The 26,679-nt window shown below is 38.8% G+C and overlaps 1 protein-coding gene across 1 annotated transcript; it reads right to left on the bottom strand.

Moving 5' to 3' along the window:
- Window positions 1-23,490: 23,490 nt before the first annotated feature.
- On the bottom strand, window positions 23,491-25,170 carry PURA (purine rich element binding protein A). Its single transcript, XM_044069454.1, has one exon. It carries the CDS (start codon window positions 25,109-25,111, stop codon window positions 24,260-24,262), a length of 852 nt encoding a protein of 283 aa, XP_043925389.1. The 5' UTR covers window positions 25,112-25,170; the 3' UTR covers window positions 23,491-24,259.
- Window positions 25,171-26,679: the final 1,509 nt, after the last annotated feature.

Here is a 26,679-nt window from a genome sequence, read left to right as displayed (position 1 = left end):
GATAACTATCCCAGCGGAGTGCAGCCTCACAGACATCTCCAATGCGCAGGTGAAAGCTGCTCTCTCTAAAGCTAAAAACACAGCATCAATGGGACCGGATGGTGTCCCCGGCTGTGTGATACACGAACTAAATGAGGAACTAAACCCGCACATAAGGCAGCTGTTTAATCTTAGCCTTACCACAGGATACGTGCCCAAGGAGTAGTGTATGGCAACTGTGGTCCCACTCCACAAAGGCGGTGCCTCTACGGACCCTGGTAATTACCGCCCCATAAGCTTAACAAGCCTGGTCTGCAAAGCTATGGAGAGGATCATAATGGAACTCATAAATAAAGACATAGGGGACTTGCAGACATTGGACCCAACCCAGTTTGGCTTTGTCAAGGGCAGATCATGCCTTTTGAACTTGGTCGACTTCTTTGAAACAGTCATCAAGGCCATTGATGAGGGAAAGGCAGTCCATACAGCCTACCTTAACCTTGCAAAAGCTTTCGACACAATACCCCACTCGGGTATTATAGAGAAACTTACCAGCTTAAATGAAAACCCATATGTCACAAGATGGGTTGCAAACTGGCTAAAGGACAGAACCCACAGGGTTAGAGTAGCTGGCGCCATGTCAGACTCCAAGCCGGTCACAAGTGGTGTCCCACAAGGCTCAGTCCTTGGCCCCCTGTTGTTCGGCATCTACTTCTCAGAAGTACAGGCTAACACAGGAGGACTATGGCTGACAAAGTTTGCTGATGACTGCAAACTGGGAGCCATAGTGGAAAGTACATCGGACACAGATATCCTTCAGAGGGGTCTCACGGAAACTGATAGCTGGTGCCAGAGCCATGGCCTGAAGTTAAATGCCAAAAAATGTATAGTCATACCCTTCGGGAAAAACAAGGTAACCCCAAGCTACCATATAGGTGGTAATCCACTAAGCACAGAAGAGGTTATCAGGGACCTGGGGACCCAGGTTGACAGTGGCCTTTCTTTTGACACTCACATTGCTAAAGTGGTTAGAAAAACCTTCTATATTGCCCACCTGATCATGAAGGGATTCACATCCAGATCAAGTGAGGTCATTGTTCCCCTGTACTCTTCACTTATCAGACCAATGATCGAGTACAATGCCCCATTCGGGATGTATCTCACCAGACACCTGCAGCAATTGGAGAGACCCCAAAAGTTAATCAACAAAAGGATAAAGGGACTCCAAAATCTGTCATATGCTGCCAGACTGAAGAAACTCCAGCTCTATTCAGTCGCATACTGTCTGCTCAGAGGTGACCTGGGCCTGACATACAAGGCCATGTCCAACCCGGAATTAATGGACATGCTCCACCTCAAAAATCCAAATTTACCAGATCCACTAGAGCAAGCGACTTAAACCTTAGCACGGATATGAATAGGACATGCTGGAGGGATAGATTTGTCACCCAGAGACTCCCTATGTTGTGGAATAAAATCCCGGTCCATGTGAGGCAGAGCACCTCGCTGGCTCTGTTCAAGAGAAATCTTGACCGGTGGATGGGAGATCGTAGGTTTACCCCGGGAATCATCTCTGTGTCACTGCTGGACAGAGGCACAACAAACTAATGGGCACAGTACTTTTTAACATAAGGGATGGCGTAAGCCACAAAAACTCTGGCTAGGCTTATAAATGCCTTAGGGCAGATAGCCTAGTATAAACCTATGAACCTATGAATACCCTCTGATCTACCTCTAACTACACCAGCTGACCCCACGTTAGTGTTTCTAATACTGCTTCTACTTCAACTTAAATGAAGCACAGTTGTGCATTCCCATTCCCCACCCCCCAGCATCGTGCTGCTCTGAATATTTGCCAGCTCATGTTTGGATTACTTTTCCAGTGAACATACTTCTGCTTGGAAATGAAACCTGCACCACTGCTTGCTCCTTCCTATGAAAGTAATGTTCTCAAGTCTTCTGATTTAAGCAGCACTGAATGAGCTAAAACAAAACAATTAACACTTAAAGCAAATGACATCATATACAATAATCATAAGCCTTGGATTTCCACTGGCACCATGTTTAACTTTCATAAACAACTGACCTCACCAACCCTATTAAGCATACCTGACTATGCCTATGTGAAATGAATGTATAACGTACTTAATGGCATCCAGCCCAATGGCTTCAATCCCTTGTGCAGACCCAACTTAAACTGACATGGAGTTGGTAAGGTATGTGCTGATGACATAAAACAGGACTTTGCCTTTCCGCCTGAACTGTCTGGCAGTAACACCCTCCGATGACCTAATGAAGTAGGAAGCCATACCTACATTTTCTTTTAGTACAGATAGAATATTGAGTCTATGCAGAAGTTCTACTACGCCATGCCATCCTTCCTAGGTGAACATATAAGCTTCTGTTTTGCCTTACATGGATGCAAAATCTACAAGACCATGAATACCCCCCTACAAAACACTGGTAAAAACATAACCCGTAACATAAAATGGTTAATAGCCAATAAGACAAATGCTTGGTAACTTCTTTAGCGTAACCCCTTAAAAACCTCTTGACCAAATGACTGTTTTTCATCATATTCTTTTTTTAACGTGTCTCACTCGACCCCTTCCACATCTTTTTCTGCTGAAATGGACTAGTGTGGTTCTCTCACAGTCCTTAGCACTTTTAAATCCCCTGAGCTGCAAGTCCCTACCAACCTATGTACAAGCTTGTTATTAAAGTGAAAATCTCACTCTTGTGCACAGACCTAGCCTGGAGATCCAAGAAAGTGACCCAACTCCTCACCTGACTTTAAATCATTTTATTAATTATTGAATAAATTGGACTTTGATAACATTTTCTGCAATTTTCTAGTTGCCCTATTAAATGAGTCTCCAAAAATACAACAGGCCTAATCTGATTTTCCAAAAAATCTCCCACTTTGCAAGTAACATTAAAAAAATCATCTTGTCAGAGTAAACGGGTTTACAGTCTAGCTTTCAGCTAACCTTGCATCAAAATTTAACTACACCCAGAACCAAACTGTCACTTCTTTAGAACTAAATGGCAGGCACATTTGCAACAGACTGTGCTTCAGTTATCAGATTTTATATGTACTCAGCATTAAGTTACCTGATTTCTGTTGCTTTGTCACACAAATATTCCAATTACACGTAAAACATTAAAAAAAATATGCTGCAAATTGCACCAAATAATATGTGCACCTGGCGCCTTATGTACAAAAAAAGTGCTGCAACACTACCAAATCACTAAGTTTTTCTAGGAAGTAGGCAGTTACAAGTGTCTTAAAATAGCAAAAGGGAGAATAACTTTGACCAGTATTCTTTCCTAAAGAAAACAGAAATTTCACAAAAAGCATCAGAAATTCTGAGGGTTCCACTCAACCATAATGCAAATTTCACTACAGAACACTCTACCAATGCTACTAAGTCATTACAACGTGGGAATTAAACACTGACACCTATAGAACTCTTGCCTTGCATGCAATGGAAATAACTAATGACTTATGCACAGGCAACATAAATGCCACTAGTCCAAATCTTCTACATCAAGCAGCAGTATTAAGAAATGCCAAAAGTCAATCTTGGCAAAAATATGGCTTTCCTACAAATCAATACAGTTTTCCCTTCCTTTTGAATTTCTCTGCCTTAAGACCAACCTCCCTACATACTAAAACATTTCTGTACTCATAACGTGGCCATCTTGACAATTACAAATATATGTCCAGCATTGTACCCATAATTGCCAGGATATCACTGTTGCTTTACATTTTTCTACCGCTAGGGTACCACAAACAGAATGACAGAATTGTGATTTGAAATGATTTGAAATGGTTTATTAATACATCACAAACAACACAATAACTAACCAGTGATTTGCACTTTTTAATGATTTTCCCCTTTAACACCTTTATTGAAGTATCACTTGTGACATAGACAAATTTACATGAACGTTTTAATTATTTTGTACACAAACTCCTCCATAAACTTGTTGCAACGTTATTAATCTGTGACATCAAATTATGTTGGCATTGCTTTAACAATATCAGCATGACACATCAAATGATATTCAGAAGCTTTTTAAAATACTACCAGATTCTGGCATTTTATTCATGTATATCCCATTTATTTTCTCCACAAATGTATGTATTTACTAAAATGCATCACACATTTATTTTTTTTTTATTCATTTGTCTTTGACTGGACATAGTCCAACAAAGCAAAACCCATTTTCAGTGTAGGCACTAGGAGAAACGCTCCACATTGAAGTTACACATGAAAACAGTTACAATTGCAGGGTAAAAACATCTGTACATGAGCTTATGTATAAGAATATTTCTTAAATGAATATTACATTTAACACAAAAAAACAAAATAAATTGCTTAATTATTGAACAGAGACATAACACAGTAATAATTAATGTATTTATAGAAAGATGGCTACAGGGAAAAGCTCAAACTGGAGTATTTTTGAGATTGGTAATAATTTACAGACAAGTTGAATGTAGCTTAAAATAAGATATAAAAGGAGAAGAAGTTATGGAAATGAAGAAAACAGACGGACAGGAAATACTGTAGTTAGTACTGGGGTATAAGAGGAAGAGGAAAAGTAAGTTTAGGAAATAAGTGCAGTATAAGGAGGAGTGAGAAGCTACAAAGTGACTGTAAGGGTTGGAGAAAAGTGATCAGAGTAAAGCAAGCCAGGTGAGCAGGAAGAACAGAGCCATCTTTAGCATAGGTGCTGTTCAAGCAAAGTTTTGAAACCCTTTCACATAATGAGAGTAGAGAGTCTTTAGCAGTGCTAAATATCTTACTGATACACAGTTAAAAAAGTTTATTGCTAGAAAAGTTCTCCAGTGGGTGAATAGTACAAGAGAGTATTTTGTAATCTTGGGCATTTGTCTAGAGAGTACCACAGGTTGCGGTCAATGATTAGTTGGGAGTATGCCCACTGGACTGGGAGTTCAAGCCAGTTTCATTGTTTTAATGCAAAGCAGTGGTGTGTTTTATAAGGCTAGTTGCAAATTTAGCTATTTTGTAGTAGGTAGGAGGCTAGCTTAGTTTTATACGTAGTGTTGACATTGGTAAGAATAGCATATAATAGAGAATGAAGGAGGTATGTTGCTGCTAAGCTAATCCTTGTGTTTTAGTCCTACAGAGGAAAGAGTTTTTGGTGAGTTTTCTTTATAAAACGAAGCATATAGGAATTTGGGGTTGCCATCTAGGACTCCATGTAGTTTAGTTTGCCTTATGGTTTCTATTTTTTGTGTTATTACTTGAAGTAATATGAAATGTGTGTTTCTGGATGAGGTATTGTTTTGGAGTAAACAGAAGGTTTTTTTGTGTGGTATTAAGCATCAAGTTAGAAATTTTAGCCATAGTTCAAAGTCAGTGCATAATTTTTGAGTGACATCCTGTAATTTTGTTACTGATGGGGCACAGCAGATAAAAGATGAATCGTCAGCATATTGTACGAGAGCAGCAAATGCTGTAGCAGTATGAAGTTTACTTATGAAATCTTAAATAGAAGGGGGATGAGTAATGACCCTTGGGAACACCAACGGAGATCGATTAAAATGCTGAAAGGTTCTGTTGCCATTTAGTTGCTTGCTGATGACTGCATAGAAAACTGTGAAACCAAGAGACAGAGGGGTAATTGATACCTAATGCTGCAAGTTCAGAAAGGAGCTTTTGGTAGGATGCTGTGTCAAATGCTTTGGAAAGGTCAAGGAAAAGTGAAGAAACAAGGTTTCCCTCATTTCTGTACTGGCCTACAATGTTGATGAAGTTGAGGAGGGCCAGCAGTACTGTGGTTGGGCATGAAACCATGCTGAGTGTGGGAGAGGATGTTGTGTTTGGTTATATGTTTCATACGCTGACAGTGAAAACACTTCTCAAGGATTTTGAGAGGGGGATACGATACCAATAAGTCTGTAGTTTGTTAACTCTGTTGAAGTACCTCCTTTGTGAGCAGATATAATAATGGATTTTTTTCCAGATGCTAGAACATAGTTTTTAAGTTATTGACCAGTTGATTATAATGGAAACAGGGAAGGCTAGTGCTTCTGCACTAATCGGCAGTTGAGGTTGCTGCATTTAACTTGGCAAGTAATATTTATGGATGATATTGGGACAGGCTGAAAACTAAAAGGTAGTGTGTTGCTTTCGAGAACAGATGGAAGCTGACGAGGTAAAGTGAGATAGTCATTGATTAGTGATAAAACTGCCTGGATAAAATGAGTATTCAAATGAGTGGCAATGGACTCTCTGTTGTTAGAATTAGGAGGACAGGGTGCAGTGGTATGGTCAACGTGTAATTTATTTATTTAGAGAGGACCAAAATATCTTGGGGTTGTTTTGGTGCTTTTTTGAAGATTACTATAGTATGACTTCTTGTTAGATTTGACAAGAATCTCGGTATGGTTCCTGAAATACCTAAAATTTTGGTAGGTATGTTGTGTTTTACTCTTATACCAATCTTTCCATGCTTGCTCGCTTTTGTCAGTCATGGCTCTATAAACAGACTTTACCCTTCTTGTCCTAACTGTTGCTAAATCATTTAGCATTTTTAGGAAGGTGTAACTAGAGTGAGTAACTACTTCTTCTATGGGCATCACTCAGTACATTCCTGTTGTAGTGGGACATGGTTGTAATAAATGCTTCTTTGTCAGATTTGGTTAAATTGTGCACTTGATTAAAGATTGAGTGAACCACGTTGTTATCTGATCACACAGGTTGGGAGGTGGTCACTTATAGTATCTGGTAAGCAACCAGAAGATTTTATTATGGGGTTTGTCAATATCCAGTCCAGTGTTGATTGCCCTTTAAGTACTGGTGTTGATTCTGGTGGTGGAGCTCATTAGTTGGGTGAATAAAGTCCTTGGGGTTGCTGCTGTTTATGGATTCTCAGTCTATATTAAGATCACTTAAGATGAAGGTTTCCTGGGAGATGTCATCAGACACCCTGTGTAGGACATTTTTGACTGTAGTAATGCTGTTGCCTGCTCAGATACATACAGACTTCTGGTTGATTTTGGAGGTACACAATCAGAAGTACAGCATTATTAAATTTTTAGATATTCAGATGGGCTTGAGTTATTTCTAAGCTGTTTTTCTAAATAGCAATAACACCTGCTCTTTTAACATTTATGCCAATTCTGCGTATGTTAAAACCTGGGGAAATAATTTGTCAGTCATTTCTTGTTTTAGCCCAGTTTCAGAGGTAATTAAACAGTCTGGAGAATAAAAATCTAGACATGCATGGACATCATGAATTTTGTTGCAGATGTTTCAGAAGTTAATGTTGAAAAGAATGAGATTAGTTTCAATACCCGATGGGAAAATTGCTTCAGGAGCACTGGAAAGTAATGGGTTGGCCATGGTGGGTAGTTGATGTGTGGGTCCGGAGTTGGGGTGAATATCTCGTCAGTTTCAGGATGGAGGTGGTTTGAGTAGATGTATGGAGCAATTTGAATTTGTATCTGACTTTTAGTACTGATGATAAAGTGCTATTCTTAACTTAAAAAAAAATATATATATATATATATATTTATTAATTAAAGAAAACAGATCTGAGAATGTACATTGGTACAGAGAAGGAGAGAAAGAGGGTTTTGTGACGTATGCATGTTTGTGATGGAGTTGGGGCATGATGTGGGAATATTATGATAGTTAGTGAAGTGAACGTGAGTTGTGAGTGTACAAAGCAATAGCAACGGACTTACTGTCATTGCGAGTTGAGATGGCGAGTAGAATGTGGAGATTTGGCAAGATGATAGCTGTATGATACACATTAATGGAACGTTTTACAAAATAACTATATTTTTTTTCCTGGATCTCCCTCCTTAGTCTCCTTTAAAACAGGTACTGCCCAGCAGTGCTAACCTGGCAATCAATACATACATAACAGAAATGTAAATCACAGTGGCTGTACACATCACCTCCTTTCAAGGGTGATCCAAGAGTTTTGGGTAGGCTTATGTCATGGTATGTTTCAGGAGGAGATTAAAGTAAATCAAACTCAAGTCTACATACATTTTTTCAGCAGCTCACTGCTTTAACTATGCTATACTACTCAGTCAGAACAGTAGCAGAGAACTAAATTATTAGTTACACGAGGGAAGGTAAGACTATGCCCATTCCCCACTGTTTTGTGACCTCAGCATTTGTATCTATAATTAGTAAGGATGTACGGGATGTGGGGAAGGAGGGCTTACACCCCCCCCCCGAAAAAAATAGTTTTGGATATGGTTAGGTAGACATTCAGTGTTTAGATATTTTTAGCTATTGACATTAGAGAGTTGTTTTTAAATTAAATTATATATATATATATATATATATATATATATATATATATAATCTCACACACATTTGTGTGCGTAAGAGATGTCCCAGACGCCAAAATACGTTGAAGATGCAAAGGTTTACCTGCTACTAAAACCTTGGTACACACAAAATTGAAAAAAAAAAAAAAAATTGGAACCCCCCCTTTTCCTTTTTTCAAGTGACACTTTTAGATTGTTCTTACTTATCAAAGGTTTTCTTTTTTGCTTGGATGAGCTGGTACGGAGTTCTAGCTTGTAGGGGAAATTTCAGTATAGCCCTTTCCCCCATGACCAAGTTGTGTTTTGGGGAGGGGGGGGTTGTATACTGTGTTTTGATTGCTAATGGGGTAGTGTGATGTGAAGTCAGTCTCCTAAGGGAGAGTTAGTAGTCACTGAGTTGACACTGTAAAGAGAAAAAAAGACATAAATGGAGAAACAACCTCATCACATAATGAGCACACCAAATAATGACCAACAAGATTAACAACTACACAATATCAAGAAAGCATTTTCTTAGCTTACAACATTCTACCTAGTAATATCCTGAATAAATCAACAAATACTGCTCAATAAAGTACATAAAGAAAACACATTAGTTATACAGAAACGAAAAACATCTTACACAACTTTTGTATTCTCGTTAAAAACAATACCCTCCCCATGCATTTAGGCACTTTAGACCAGCACTATCTTAGGTTCTTGTGAAACGTTTTCAAATAATACTTCAAAGCAGCATTGCATTGTCTTACTCACATATTTTACACATCCAAACTTGCGTGGTTTGGCCGTCAAGCCTTCATATGCAATAGACATTAAAGGTTAAGTCAGACTAATCACAATAAAAACATTTTGCTCAGACACACCATTCAGTAAAGGAACAGAAATGTGCAATTCTTATAAGAGGGACAAGTGGTTATATGGCCACTCTAACCCTCTATTTTCGGGTCTCAGGTCAACTTAAGCATGCCAGGCCTCTTTCTAGCTGCAGTATTTTTGGTTTGCCCACTTATAATTGGCCCTACAAAGTACATGACTACAACAGCTCTGTACAAGAAACAATGGCCAAAGAAATCTAAGCCTAAAAACTCTACCAAAACGGCATACATAATGTACTTTCCATGAAGAAAATCTGTCTGAACGAAAAGCTAATTAGAGGACTACGATTGTGATTCCACTCAGTCCGCTTGTTACGTGTTTGAACCACGGATGAGAAGAGATTCACCTTGAGAGCAAAACTAGAGAAGTGAATATTGACATCCATGTTGAAAACACAAAGGTTATTATGACCACCAATTCGATCACAATTCTTTGTAGTGCATTCACCTTTACCTGCTTTATGTACAACCAGTTACACATACGAACAAAACAAAAAAATAAGAGTAAGCATAGGACCGCAAAGTGTTTTTACTGGCTTTGAAAGTTGTAAAGCACTTAGCACGGTCAAACAGACAGCAGCATGCCAGTCAACTTCTCAGGTTAAGAATTCAAGGCAAATTTACATAATGGTGGGCAGCCACAAAGGATTAAAATCAGGAATATTTTTTTTTAATACTGCTCTAATTCACTAAACAGGTTTTGCATCAACATTTTTTTTATGAACAATAAGTAGTATGAAACTCATATTACTGGCGGGTTTAAACCCTCACTGACTTACTGTGAAAAAATTAAAGATTTTATGAGGTACAGGGGAAAAATGTGAAGCCAACCCAGGGAAAGTTGAGAGAGATAGCGTGCAGAAACCAAGTGCCCTTCAGACAGAAGGTAAAACCACTTTTTAAAGCCATTACATGCTTTGTCCTGACACACATTTTGTTTATAAGTGTATCAGAGTGAAGATCCAACAGCTCTTAAACCCTATTTTACCTTCTGTAATGGTTCTTTCCAGACTACATTGTCCTCGACACGAGACCTAACAAAGGATTAGGAGCAGTTTGCTGATGCTAACCACATTACTTTGTGTTCAAGAAAGACATAGATGCCAAGGACTTCACCTCAAGAGCAAAGCCTGAACTAGTCAGTCCATACACTCACTAGAGGCACTAACATCCCTGACCTGGTCTTTACAAAACATGGGAGAACATTGCACCCCTCCCACATGTAATCCTCTCACTGCTCAAAGTCAGACCATAAAGGGGATACCTTTGAAATAAAAACAAAACCAAGGACTCCATCTAACCCTGGAACTTTTAGAAATTATTCTAAGGCAAACGTTCAACTGTTAAGTGACACCCTGGCAAAATTTCAACCCCTCCCAAACCCTGAAAACACAGCTGTCAATGCAGAATTGTTCACAGAAACCTTGTGCAATCATACTAATGGCTCCACGGAGGGAGCTGTACCAAACCCAAAAACAAGCCATTCTGGTAGAATCCTATCATCAATAAGTTCTTTAACAAAAGGAAGAAAATTATGGAAAAGATTAGGCAATTCCATGCTCAGCATGGTAAAACAAAGAATCAAAAGGTGTTAATCATGTCAAATTTATGGCAAAAATAACCTCCCAGGCCAAAGCACTCTTTAACTATGTCTGAAACCTAAAAAACAATACACGACAAATTTGATGAACTAACTGCAAATGGGGTCATTCATACTGTACAGTGAGATATCAAATCTGATGACTGACAAGTTTAGCTCTAAGGCCAAGAAATACTACACCGATTGGCCCAGATAACATCCCGAGATTCCTCCTTAACAACATGAAACAATCTATCAGGGCCGCTAGAATCACAGCTTCCATTTAAGCTTCATAGCAAGCGAATGGAGTACTGCAACTATTAACTCTCCGTACAGTGGCAGGACACTTACAAACCCAGGTAACTACAGAACCACAATTTTGACAAGTTTCATATGCAAAGCCATAGAAAGAAATATCATGGAATGACACACAATGACACAGAAAAACCTCCAGACATTGGATCCAACATTGTTTGAATTTGTCGAAAGGAGGTCATGCCTAGTCAACCTGGTGGATTTCAAGGTCATCAAAGCAATGGACAAGGTCAAAATGATACATACTCCTACCATGACCTGGTCAAAGCATTCAAAACAGTACTCCACTCAGCCACTGTACACAAAGTTGTGAAATAAAGTACATCATCCTGTGGGAAAAAAAACAGCTGGCACACAGACAGGACCCAAGAAGTTCAGATAGGGGAGTCTACCTCTACATTGAGGGCAGTCACTAGTGGAAATCCTCAAGGCTCTGTGCGGGGGCTGTTTTTTGGCAACTACTTCTCTGAAATCAAGGTCAACATCAAGGGCCACCAGCTGACCAAGTCAGCAGATGACTGTGAAATAGGTTCGGACAAAGAATCCCCTCAAAAGACACAAATATCTTCCAAGAAAGCCTCACACAGACTAATAACTTGTGTCAGAGTCATGGTCTAAAACTCAATGCCAAAAGAAAAAAACATAACAGTATCTTTTGGGAAGAGAGCTACCCCGAAAATTACCACACTGACACTACATCGCTAGGAGCAGACTCAGTGGTCAGGGATTTGGGAACATACATAGACAGTAACTTGACCATTGTGTCTATGGCAGAAAGGAAATCATTCTATATTATGCAAAATATAAGCAAGAGTATAAAATCTAAGTCAAAGGATGTCAGTGTTTTGCTGTACTCAGCCTTCATCAGACCAATCACGGACTACAAAGCCCCCATTCAGTATGTATCTGACCAGAACTATGCAACTACAGTGTCCACAGAAGTTCCACAAATAAAATACAGGACATAAACATGCTAAACACAGACTGCCTCATTGCACTGTCCCTGTATTTGCTCTCCTAAAGACTGCCAAGAGGTGATTTATACCCGAGCCTACTAAAATATACTCTGATCCCACTTGGAAAGACATGCTGCACATTTATAAAACAAAAAGCATCAGAATGAAATGATCTAGAGAGACCTAAACCTAATCTGCAACACAAACAAGACATGCTGGAGTGACAGTCATGAGTACCTCAGACTGTCCATTTTTCTGGAACAGGTTTCCCATCCATGTGAAGAGTCAGTTCTTCAGTAACCCAATTCAAGCGCAACTTGGACCAGTGGATGGGGAATTGAATGTAGTATGGCACCTACATCTCTTGTAGACACAGGTAGCCTCTAAATGCTTGACTATCCCATGCCCAAGCCTACATATATCCCTCAATATAAATAAATTCAATTCAATTAAATCACCCATGTACTGCAACAGTAGTGACTAAACCACTCAAACCAGCCACAGTCGGATCTCAATTATATGAAACTTCTCAAAATTAAGATACAAACATGCTGCAACTCCCACAAGCAGACTGATAATCTAGGGACCCTGAGCTAAGGGATGTCACCCCTCACAAAACAGTGTTTATTTCACTCCACAGCATCCATTAATTTAAAAAAAGTTTTAGTTGCGTTTCATTTAAAACACAAATGAAAATGTTATCGATCAAATCAATGCATCTGCCCTGTATATCTTCAGGATAAATGCCACTTATCTTCAGCTTGCTGTATGGTCAAACCAACCAGTCTTAACCAAAACTTGAACAGTTAACTACCATCTTCCAGCCATGTACATAGTTTTTGTGACCCTTCTCACCCACTACACTTTCAATATAAACCTTATGATAGCCATGCACATATATACACACACACACACACACACACACACACACACCGTGTGTAATCCACAAACCCGCTTTATACCAACCTCTCAATAGTAGTTCCTTCCTCACCTCCATTTCTTTGAATTACTAAGCAAATCACATGATATATATGACAAGCCCAACAACACACATCTTCAAATGCTCACTGTTCAACATCTACTAATTTACTATTTTATATTGTAATAATTGCTTTTATTTCATAAAGATTTAAGCTCACAAATGTATACTTAATATGCATTACTGAATGCCTGTTTAAAAATGTTTACATGTTGGAGCTGTTCCCCCTGAGCCTTCATTGGAAAGGGTTTTTTGATTTAGCTTAGTCGGACAAACCCTGTAAACAGAAAGCAAAATAAAATAAAAAATATGCCCTGCGTAACTTATTAGACTGCATCAGCATTCACAACCATACATTAACAATACAATAAAAATATGTATCTGTAAACTCTGTCAGAAACTTGTTACTACTAGGGAAAATAAATCTGCTGGAAAGCACACAGGAACAGAAGACAATTCCATGTTATGAATAACAAAACCTAAGACAGAAGCATACAAATGAAATCCATCAGGATTAATGTTACACATGCATACTATATACCTTACTGAGAAATGAAAGCTCAGTAATACAATGGTTTGAAACCAGGTGTTAATGTTACTGCCAGCCTGTTGCACCTCTGGCACTCAGGTGGCACTTCTTTACGAATGGTTTTAAATGTAAGAAAAAACTAAAGTAAAGGAAGCAAAAGTATGTCAGTTTACGTGACCTGCTACAATCAAAATGGATGGTTTGAATTAGGTTGCACTGGCAGGAACCATCCAACATAAGCAGTAACGTGCCGCACGTAGCATAGCTGCAATACACAGCTTCTCATTTGTTCAGAGTACGATGAAGACAAAAAAAAAAAAAATCAAGACTTTAACAGGCACCCAAACAACATCCGCCCCCTTTGACGGGATGAATTTCAAACATTCAGTAACAACAGCTGTTGTACATAGAACCCAGACGAGAAATGGGGTTGTGTGGCTCAAGAAGTCAGCTCAAGGAGAAAATGCCTAAAACGCAGACCTGTTAAATGATGAAAACTGAGACTGCAACTACCTTAACATTTTTCAGTTTACTGATCTTTCATCCAGCATTACCTTTCCAGGTTATTACATGAAAAATCTGTTAAGTGTGCATGTTGCACATTATTTCTATTTCATTGCTAAACTGTAGTAACCACTTGAAAACTGTAATAAAGCAAGGTGAAAAAAGTTAACATTAATTTTCTTTGCAATCCGCAGATGGTCCGAATTTGAAACAATCCGCATTGATCCACTTACACCCATACAACTCACTGTATTAAAAGCCCAATGTTTTGTTTCTCTAACAAAATGGGTCAGACTACTAAATTCATTTTTCTTAATAACTGCTCTCTGCTTTTACAATCAAACTTCTGTGCTTCTCTTTTCACATTTTTCCTTATACCCCATCACCACTTTAGGCAAATGCACAAAACATCCATGCAAGTCAATATAAAAAAATACTTTTCCTTCTGCCCATACCTCCTGTTTTCCTTCCTATATACCACTATATCAAACTTGGGGAATGCAGCCTTTGTACCATCTTAAAAATAGCTTTTGCCCTATTTCTATTTTTTTGTCATTCTGCAAACTTCTTTAAAACGTAACAGTCTGAACTACCCACTCCAAAATAAGTATAAATATATACTTTTCTCTCTCCTCCACTTCTTTTCCTGTATTTCTTTTGAAGAGCATCGGACAGCACTGACAACTCTCAACAGTACAGTATCAGTACAAACTTGGTTAAGTTACCTTAATCTATGTTGTTTAAACGCCATAAATAAAATACAGGTGTCCTTCAGCACAAAACTGGGTACCTGCAAAATTAACAACTACCTACACTGACTAACTAATAAGGTAACAGGTAAGGCTCCCTGGGATTTAAGATACAATGTGTAAGCACTGGTCTGTTAGCGGTAACAAAAAAAATCTGCATAATCAGCAAATAGAAAGGTCATAATCAAAATCAGAAGTGCAGACTGTTAGCAACTACAACATGCCATCACAGATTCTGCTAGAAACTACACTGTACATGTAGTGAGTAGCAAGAGGACATCTGTTTCTTAAGTACTTAATACAAGGACGGCTTACATGCAAGTGCTTATCTGCAAGTCTAGCAAGGTACAGCAGGAAGCAATTTTTGCTATTTCTTCTGAGCACACATGCTTGCTCCATTCATATTTTCAGCAGTGATTCTCAGGACCCTGCCTACCCTACCTTAATTCTAGGCTTTTCCCAAGGGCAGCTGCCTTGCAGCTTTAAGCTTCTTCATTATAGGCAGTTTGGCTTCAGGAGTAAGCCTTGGCCAAAGTATTGTGTTTGAGCTGGATGGCAAGCCCTAATGTTCTATATGAGCAGGCCAAAGACAGCTTGGGTTAAGCCCCTGAACCTGCAGCTGGAACTGTCCTGGTTAAGCCAATTGGCTAAAATGATACAGTTAAAGAAGGCGTTATGATGTGACCATAGTGTTTTAGCATCAATAATGTTGTCTACTTAAATCAACAAATAGTCACAATGTCACTTTGGTGTCTTTTACGTCTCAGCTTAGTGAACAATTAGAGGACACTCACAAATGGATCAAGGTGCACTGCTATACTAGTTCTCTTATTTGTATGACATGTACATCTCTTGTGTGAATCTCCTAAACGTAAAGGGTTACTATCCATACCTTTGGTATAACCTTCAACTGCACTGCATGGACTGTACAACAAACATATTACATAGTTAGTAAGAAATACCTGTGAAGATTATTCTAAATGTACACCTTGGGAGCAAAGTAGAAAAAAGATCAGAGTTTCATGTAAAAATACAGGCATACACAGGCTGAACGGATTCAGTTAAGGCCATGGCACCCTCTGAAAAATCACTGCCTTATCATCTAGCTTCTAATACAAATGAATGCAACTTCAAGGACAAGTAGTAATTGTCTCTCAGTGACCATTGCACACCAGTTTGAATAGTAACTATAAGCTTCTAAATGTAATATATAAAAACATACAGCTATACAGTTCGCAGTAATAGGATTATTGTAGGACATCCAGTGCCTATATATCTCAGATTGCACAGTAGCATATAAGATGATCAATTATCTGCTTCAAAAACAATTACGCAGGAATAAAAATGGGTGTATAGCACAAAATACATTAGCAGCATTAGGTATAAATACATTAGCAGCATTAGGTTATAACAGCTAGTTAACTATTTCCCACACAACTTAACCTTTACAAGAAGGGTGCGTCTTACGTTATGAAGCTTCCAGTAAGCAAGCCATGTTGGAAAACAACAACCTCCACCTCATCACTACACTCAAAGTGTGTCTGTTTTGTAACCAGACAGCTTTAATGAAAGAAGTAACCATCAATCAGCCCCTCAACCATCTCGGCAGGGAGAAATGAGATTCTGTAACACAGGTTGAGAGGCTCCCAGAGGTTCCCCCTAGCATGCAGATATCATCTGCAATAAGGAATATTGAACCTCCTTCTGTATTGCAATGGTGTTTTCAGGGAGGACACACCAGTAGCAGGCTCTGCACAAATGCTGATCAGTAAAACGATAGGGATACAGCCATGTGCAAATGAAGACAGGAATTGTGGTTGCACGACTGCCTGCTACAGAATACACTCAAAAAAATAGCTTGGTCATCCACATACAATGTTCTGAACACAACAGGTTAAGGCCCACCTGTTTTTAAGCAATCACACATGTTCAATGGTCTTAAGAAAGCAGCTCCCATCACATTATGCTATTGGCAACTGCTGGAACTCAACTGCTGTTCTCAGAACATTTGCTCATGTATCCTTAAACACACGAGCAACTGTAAACAATTTGAAACTTATTATGCCAGTAATTTAAAACAATCCTTATATTCCTCTCCTATCAAAATTAAAACATGTCAAAAGATTAACTATAGTGGATTTTTGGAACAGCTGGGGATTGTGAAGATATGGATGCTTGCAGAAGAGAGACTTTCCTTTAGACAAACAAATTTGCAGTGATCAAGTAGGACTCTGGCACAGTTTAAACAATAGCTATAGCCGAATGAAAATACATTTTGTAACAATAATCAGGCAGATTTCACAAATCCACATATTTTTCCTGCGTCAAGGTCTCATTCACACAAGAGCTTTACACAGTTACCTCCACAGTACAAACGATTGCAAGAGGTAGTGAAGCCCAAGGATACATAAAACCAAACCTTAGCAACATACATACTTAAAAAAAAAAAAATGTTTCAATGAACTCAAACCAGAAAGAAAATTACGGATCTGCGTGCAGTGCTTAACTGCAAAGCATACAGGATTAGCAATACCAGACTGTCAGCTAGATTTCTGTCTGTGACACAGTAATGCAGGTCTGGGAATGGTTGTCATCCATGCATCACTTGCAGTTAGCCAGAAATAAAGGACTGAAGGATAGTGCACTGCAAGGACAACACCCTGAACGTTATTCTACCTTCACATTTGAAGACTGTGGTACTACTAAGAACTACAATAATATTTCAAAAGGAAAAGCAAAAAACACGGTATCCAATGAAAGCAGCAGTAACTGGTGGATTCCTAATCCATCTGGGCTGTGTTGCCTATAGTAATGCCCATCTGATAACCACTGCCCTGCACCCTGATGCTGCGAGTACAACCCAAGGGCAGTTGGCATTAAAATGACAAAGTAGCAGGGAAAACAGACGATAAAAAAAAGGGGGGGGGGATAAACACGTTAACCCAACATGAGTGTCTCTTTTTTGAGTGGGGTGGATGAGAACTAAATCAGTGTACAACTAAGCAAATTTAAAAGCCAACAGCACAGTGATACTTCTAATTCAAGCCAACAGTACATTGCTGTCTACAGTTCGACTTATTCAAAACGTTCTGGAAAAAAATACATTTTTCAGAACACAAAACAGCAGATATGAAAGCAAACACACATAGATCAAAATAATCGAAGTAGGCTATCAAGTTATGTCTTCCAGACGTGCTGAGGTGACACTTCAATAGCTAAATAATTTTTTTGCATACCTTATAACAACAACTCTGGCTACCAAATTGATTTTCTCAGAATTTATGCAACAAGTAAAGCTACAAATGTGAGTTGTTAAACTTTAAAGTAGAGTAAAATCTGAAACACTGACTTTTAAATCACCACTTATTGAGTTACTTATCAGGTTATGTAGAACTGTACAACATTCAAATTCCTACTAAAATGAATTAAATGAAAATTTGCTAGATATTACCTGCCACCTGCAAGTTTTAAAAATTCTCTTGCTCAAGCCTACTCATTTTTTATAGTATATTTATACTACAGTTACAGCACCATGCAAGCATACCCTGCAGGCAAACCACCACTGCAAAACCAGTTAAAAATGTTTTCACTGCTAAGAAAGCAAGCAATTTCAGTGTAGATGCCTATGGGACCCAGTCCAGAAAGATGCTGGAAAAACACAACAATACATCACTGGTGATAAATAAGTAACACCCCTGACTTAGAGCACCAATTAGAGAGACAACCACACACAGTAAGGCAAAAACAAGTTGTTGAAAATACCACATATTAGAAGTCGGAAAAAAATACAACAAAAGGGGAAACAAGGCTGAAGTTTTATCAAGTTCAAACACTGCCATCTTGAGAAAATAATAATGAACAACATGCAATGCAAGAAAAGCTTCCAAAGTCTACTGTTCCCATTTCTTAGACGGGATCAGTCATAAAAGACTTGTCCAACATTCATTATACACTGAAAGTCCAACATTTATTACACACTGAAAATACTATGTTCACAATTCACTCCTGTACCTGGCTCACTCTCTCCTCTCTTGTGTAGCTAACCAAAAGAAGTAAGCCTGCAGTGTTCTCAAGTGAACTGAGGGCTCAGGGTACCAAGTGTGCATGGAATTACTAACCCATAAAGCAGTGCATTACCTTAGCTATATGCAAGATATTTACGCCACCACATACAAAACTTATTTAATATTCACAACAAAGACTTCTTTCCCATTTCAAAACCCTGTGGGAAGAAACACTGGACTTTATAAAATTTTACACAGTATCGGTCTAATCACCTAGAACCTGAGACTACAGATCTCACTGGAAGTCCTCTTCCCAAGGCCATAAGGCCTTGAACACAAGTGATGCTGTTGTGTCAAAAGTGCATTTGGATACAAGTAACTTCATACAAGTGTGTGTGTGTGGGGGGGTCTTTTATACTGTGATAAGATACGTATGTAGCTACACTGCCATGACACACACAAGAAATTAAGAAAATAGCTCAATGGCAGCTATCAAGTCCACTGGAAACCCAACCAAAAATACACAGCACAAAAGCTGAAAATGTGTTACAGTAATATGTGTAAACCATTAACTTCATGGAAAAAGAATCCTCTGGAGGAGGTAAACAGATTTAAAGTTATTAAACGGATGAGAAAAAAAAAATACTTGAGGCAATAATTTACATTCCCAAATAAAAATATGTTTCCAGAGTGCCATCACAGATTAGGTAGTTAAAATAAAAAGAAATCATGAGAAAGGCTAGCTAAAGCCCCCATGTTTTTTTCCCCACTAAGATCTCAGCATAATCTATATAATACTACAGTTTACGCTAACAATGCAAAACCAACATAAACAAAGCCAACAAAATTCTGTTCTGGGCAAAGTGCTTATTACTCTGTAGGCCCTGGCCTCTTGGTCTTCAGAATTTCATAACATAGTTCACTGCAACCTATCCCAGAATATAGGGTCCAGGGAAGTAAATAGTGTGGGAAGAAATAGCCAGGGAATTGTTATGTCTAGGCTTGTATAGGCCCTAGGGCTGATAGCCTAGTACCAACCCATGATTTCAGAATATACACTAAACAGCTGTTTATCAGACTTTTGAGTTCATCAAGGGATCTGCTTAACTTCTGACCACCCCACATTAATAAAAAATAGGGGCACTAGTACACCACAGTTTGGTCTGAAGGCAGTATCACGCGTAACAGTAGCATAAATTATGCCAAAGGTTTCATGATCAGAATTAAAACAGCAACAGAGACTGACCATCTGCAGAGACAATGGAGGCAAATGTAATATAGATTTACAATTCATAATCAGTAAATGCTAATCTGCAAACACTGCCACAGTTCCACTAAGAAAAAGCAAACGTAAGGCTCTACTACCCTTTTTTGTTCATCGTTGGGTCTCCAATTCTACCTGCCTCGTCTACTATTCTTACTTCCTGCTTTCTTTGAATCATAGTAAGAGAGAAATGAGCAATCGCTGTCCCTTAGTGTTTATTTCTGATGTGCATGCATAAACTTATATATGGTACTCTTGCTTCAACTGTATGAAATGGCTGTAACATCTTCTACATTTTCATTCACGCTGCAAACATTAGCCCTAGGCAATCTGAACTCTTACTATAACATCCAGACGCATGCCACTAAAGAGACACAAGCAAAGTCAGCTCTGAAGACGCTACCTTTCCAGTGTAGGTCAAGTTTCTGATCTCTCGTGCTCAGTTTATTCAGAATTGGAAACATCCACCATCATCCTCAAAACAACAAAGTGTTTCTCTACATCATGCCTTAACAGATGCATTAAATGCCTAACTGCTTGCAAGTTCACCACCACAGAACAAAGACTGAACTCTTGAATATTTCAGAGATGTTCCAGTCTCAACACTGCTAAACTATTCACGATGCCAAAACGCATTAGTGCCTGGATAGAACTACTTTATTCTGGTTGAATATAAACACAAACTTGTTAGAAACTAGCTGCAATTCAAAACTACACCTACTTAAAAAGCAAAGTCAATGCAACTTTCGGCTTCTACAACACTAACTGGGAAGACAACAAACCAGTTCACCTGCAATATTAGAAAAACTATTTAGTTTGAAAACTAAACATTTCTCTAAGGAGGCAATGACAGTACAAATATCACAATGTTTTACACAGTGGCTTAATCAAGCATTCCATACAGGTCAAACTGTTAAATGCACTATGCCACTGCAAAACAATTCAAGCATGGCTTCCAAAAAGAAATATGCAGCTGCACCTTTAAAGTTACAATCCATGGAAGTACAAATGATGACATTTTGGTACCAACAGCAGAAAACACTCAAGCTTCAGTCTGTACCTCACAGAGCATCTGAGAACATGGCAGTGCTTAGTTCTAGAACAGAAGGCATTTACATACAACTGCACAACTACATGACCACGTAAAGAAATGTTATCAGCACAGTATCAAGAACATGTTTGTGCCGGAGATGCCAAAGTACAGCTGCTTGTCAAGTCACTATACCCAAGTCAAACCATCAAAGATGCAGCTGCCGATTAAATAAACTGCAGCCTTACTACTTCAGGTTTTGAGATACAGCTCAGAAATTCACAAACAAGCATCTGCAGTAATTAGTTAAATAGTTCCATAACTATGCCAATAAGATCACACAAACCGATTGCCATCTAAAACCACAATGGAACCAACAATGGAACCAACAAAAAAGGCAAATCTGAAACTACTCCAACTTCAGATGCACAGCTGTCTAAGACAGCTACTAACTTGCCTGACAAAATGTAATTGCCTTGTGGCCTGTTAAACTGCAAACTTTGTGTTACAGAAAGCTCTGTACAGTAACAAAGCCACAAAATGTAACGCCTTTAGGCAGCCCATCCACAATAAACCAGAAAATCTTCCAAAACTCTGACCACAGAGTCAGCTGACCAGTGTTTCTGAAGACTACTAAAAAGCACCACAGGGACACCAGAGAACCAAACCTGAACGAACCAAACTAAAACTTTAGAAGAATTCCTAACATAGAACTAAAATACGTATTAAGAACTTTAGCTAAAGGAACATACCCCATTACTCTAAATTATAAATTGTAGCTGCACTCACAGAAACAAAGATACTTTTCCCCTTAAACAAATCAGGCAATTTTACTTGTGATTCTATATGCAACTGAGGCCAAACACTCTGATCATGCCAGTGGACTAAAGCACTGTCTGAAATTCAAGAGTCAAACAGGCTCAAATTAGGCAGGCACAAGTCATTATCTTGAAGATGTGCAAAAAGTTATGATTTTTTTCACTTATCTTTGGTAATTTCTTGAACATACCAAGAAAAACTGCTACTGTAGATACAGCACAAAATCCTCAAAACATTTCGTATTACTGCAGATTTCCATTTCTGGACAGATGAAATCCATTTAACTCTGCAAAAAAACATTGTTAAATGAAAAAAAATAACTGCATACCTTCTGTGCCATGTGCGCATCAAAGAATCCAGAAAAAAATAATCGTTAGTCATAAATTACAAAAAAATCTGAAACAAAGGAAACCCGTAATATCCCCCCGTATCTACTGTAAAACCAAGCACTTATACAGGCTACAAAAGAATAACAGCCCCCCCCCCCCCCCAAAAAAAAAAAAAACATCACTGTTGTAAATGGAGGACTGTCCAACAACCATCTTCACACATGGAGATTTACCTGCAATGTGCTTCAATTATGCTAGCAAACCATTATCCAAATGATTTCAAACATGACTGCAAAACCCCCCCACAAGGAAAATAACATGCAACAGCATACACAAATTTTAACACAAAATCTTATAAACTCAACTCTACATGTAGCACCTTTGTGAGACACATAAATTGTCTTGGTCAAGTCTTACTGGTCAATATACTTCATTTAACAGCTCCTGGCTTTACATTCTAGAAACCCGTTCTGAACAGAAACATTCACAGACATTCTGGATAATGACAATCTGCATACCCTGCAATGAGGGATTGGTCAAATTCTGTTTCTTACAAACTGTCACAGTGTTAGAAAAAAAATCTAGTAGTACAGTTTTAGTGACATAAAAAGTATACAATAAAAACATCAAGTGGTCTGTCTGCATAGATACCCAAACATTACAGTATTCACTTCCTTAAAAATACATAAAATAAAAAAAATAACCAAGTTTCCTTTAAATGGCAATGACTTCTATTAACCATCACCTAATACCACAAACAACCAATTATTTTGAAAGTGTCTTAGTAACAGACAGACTAACAGTCTTGCAAAGCAGCAACAGATTTCAGCAAGGTGGCTGATTAAGGTGACCGGTTCTGCCAAACTTTCATCGTCTCAGCCAAGTAATCCAGCTGACATATGGAAGAAGGAATTCAGTGAGTTAAAGGAACAGACTTCTTCAGCTCAGGGGGAGATACAACAGGATCCAAGGGATGCCCACATGCTTTTCTGTTACCTGGTTACACAAGATGTAAGTGATGTCAGACTCTATGGCAACACCTAGCAGAGAACAGGCTTTCAGGAAACTGCTACATATTACATCAGTTCTTTAATTTCGTCAACAGATTAAATACACTCTTTGGGGCTACACAAGTATATCCAGTACAGACAACGTCGACAAACACTTGCCTAGAAGCAAAACTTCAAAAGCATACAATAGGTAAACTTTTTCGTCATTTTTTCCAAACTGTAAAAATCACAACTTAGCAAATGTTTTCATTTAAATGCCTTTTTTAATAATTTTCTTCATGTTCACAGAAGTTTCACTGACCAGTTTTTATGTTTAAGGTCCAGATGCAATGTATACTGTATAAAATAGAGAGCATTTATCTTTACCTTGCATGAATAAACCTATGTACCTTTAACTCTACAGACTTCTGCATAACATTTAGACAAAGCTCAGACACACAGCATGCCTAGCCCTCATATATATATATACACATCTCTAATCACAGGTATATAGGGTGTCAAATAGGCTATAATAACCTCCATGAAAGGTTTTGAAATTTGGTAACAAAATGAGAAGAAAAAACTAAAAATATTATTTACGTGTTCTAAAATATCTCTTATTTTTTTTGTGCTAAAGTCAAATGTTAGCTCACATGAAAAGGACTTTTTTATATAATTCAGCATTATTATAATCCGACCATTGCAAACACTTTAATAATAATAGCTTAAACGTGTACAAAAGTTCTTGGTTAATTAGGGAAATAAACACTCAGTTCTTTATAATTTTAATCAAGTAGGAAACACAGTTCATATATAATGTTATTACTTTATTTTTAGCAGCTGCTTACTGTTTATATAGTGGATAAGTGGACAACATCCAGCGATGGGTGACAAGTCAAAAACTGTCAGTTTGTGGAGGTTTGGTGGGCGGTGCTCCCTTGGAGTTAAACAGTTACTTTTCATTTCTTTTTTTTACAGTAACATTTTTTCTGTATTTTTCTCTTTTTTTTAAATTTTACTGGTTTTACAGTTATCAATCTTCCTCACCATCATCGCCATGAGCTTCTTCTTGCTGCTGTTGGTGCTCAGATGCTCTTTTCTCCCTCTGTTTTTCCTGGATCTTCTTCATCTCCTCCGCGTATTTACAGAAAGTGTGCCCAAATTTTGCCCAGACTTTATATGGAACGGTGATGGAGTTGCGGTAGGTGGGCTTCACTTCGCTCACCCGCATAAAGACCCCATATTTGTTGGAGCCCACGTCGAAAAAAAAGCGCTTGTTGTCCACAGTCAAGGAGGTGCCCTCGGGCAACTCAGCGGGCTCCTCCTCCACCCCATAATCGTCGATCAGCTTGGCTAGGGCGTCACGGAATTCAATTAGCCCCTGGGCTGGCAGGGCTATGGTCTGACCCTGCGTGGAGCCCAAGCCTGGCCCCCTGTTAACAGTCTGGCGGATCCGCAAAAACCGGCCCCTCTGGTTCTCCTTCAGATCCATGTAGTATTTCCGATTCTCTCGCACTAAAAACTCGCTTTTAAGCGCCCTCCGGGGTTCATCCTGGGCAATATCCGGGTTGCTCGGCCCCAGTTGAGCATAATGTTCGATGAAATCCCCCAGATAATCACGGAACTCCACAGCCACCGACATGGAAAGAGTCAGGCGGCTCTTGTTGCCCCCGGCCCCGACCTCGGCTATCTTCAGGAAGCGGCCCTTTGCGTTCTGCTTGACGTCCAAGTAGAAACGCTTATTCTGGATGTCGACCCGCTTGGAGGCAAGTTCCTGGGTCTCGTGCTGCAGGCCAGAGCCCGAGCCCGCTGCCGGGTGTATGGAACTGGCGCCCGAGCCCGTAGCTGCTCCTCCTTGCTCGCTTCCACTATCTCTATCCGCCATGATGCAGCCTGCCTTCTCTCCCTCTGCCTGCCACAGCCAGCCAGCCAATCTCGCGAGATCTACAGAGAAAAAAAGCGAACATAGACGGATAACAATTACAAGCATTCCAAGTACAGTACCTTTTACTGTACGTGTACTGTAAATGTAAGCAGCGCTCCTAACACTAAGTACTGTAATAGTGCCTGCTTAACGTGAAACCTCCGTTCGTTCAGTAAACAGCCCCCGTCTACATGCGAGAATGACACAGACATGAATGTAAATTACGTTTTAACCATTTACCTGCAAGTATTAACAGTCAAGAATACAGTCCTATACCACTAAAATTCATGCCAGCCGCAGTCAGATTCCAAGCTACAGCCAGCAACTTCCTAAGGAGGCCCCGAGCAGGTAGCGAGAAAAAGACTGAAGCTTTCAGAATAATGTATTCAGTTATTCACACTGAAATAACATACTATTTTCAAAATAAAGGGTTTCAACCTAATCAAAGAAGCCCAGTATTTCTCCACAATAATATTTCTACAAGGTCTCAAATTTTTTCGAGGATCACTTTTTTATTTATTTTTATCAGAAGTGTTTGTAAAATATTTCTTACTGCCCATAGTGCCCCATAAAAGAACTAAAATGGATAAAAGCAATGAGAGGCAGCGCACCCAGCCCACAAACCCTTTCCAAGCCACAACAAAACCATAACAGATGGCAAATTTCCATACCAAGCAACTCACGGGAGATCTCAGATATAGGACTACTTATCGGTTCTTTATTCATTCCCTCTGAGTCTCATTTGCTGTGGTAAGGGTTCTGCTTTTTGTCCTACACAGAAGAACCAAGACCCATTACTTCTGAGAGGCAAAGGCACCCTTTCACTCGAAAGGAGTTTCACTATTGTTTTGTTGTACTGGTTTTAATATTGTAACATATTCCTGATTTACAGTTAATTATGTAAAACGTTTAGCATTTAATCCTGTTCAAATGGTTATTTACATGTTTTGGATACTTTTAGACTCATTCTTAAAGGTATACTGTATAGTTTACCTACTATTTGGGGTAAACATTTAGGACAGAGTGCACCCTGAAGATCTGATTCATATAAATTTCCTCTTGGGCAACCATGATCAGGTCATTTCTCCATTTTTCTATTAGCCATAGTTGAAAACTGATGTAACTCAGACTGGTGGTTTTACATTCAGTTCATGTATTTTATTTATTCTATTATTTTCTTATTTTATCTTCCTTTGTTAACTGGGTTAGTCCCACTAGACTAATGGCCTCTTTTCAGGGCAGACCCAAGAAGGTATTTATACAACTAGGAGAAATTTGTCCAGGACATCAGAGAACTTCCATACTCTTTTTGATAGGTGCCATAGAACCTTTAACATCCACCTGAACTACCACCAACTCAAGCAGATGGGGCTTCAGTTTAATGTATCATCCAAATAATGACATACTCAGGAGTGCAGTATCTCCTTTATGCTGCACTGTAGTGTCAGCAATTGATCTGCCTGGTGTAGCAATAGAAACCACAGCCTTCTGCTCTGTAACAACTATACTAAACAAGTTTAAGACCTCTG

This window comes from Protopterus annectens, chromosome 4.part0, assembly GCF_019279795.1.
Source record: "Protopterus annectens isolate FY-2018-M chromosome 4.part0, PAN1.0, whole genome shotgun sequence".
Taxonomy (NCBI): domain Eukaryota; kingdom Metazoa; phylum Chordata; order Ceratodontiformes; family Protopteridae; genus Protopterus; species Protopterus annectens.
Note: the sequence above shows the minus strand (reverse complement) of the source record. Positions and strands in the feature narration are given on the sequence as shown.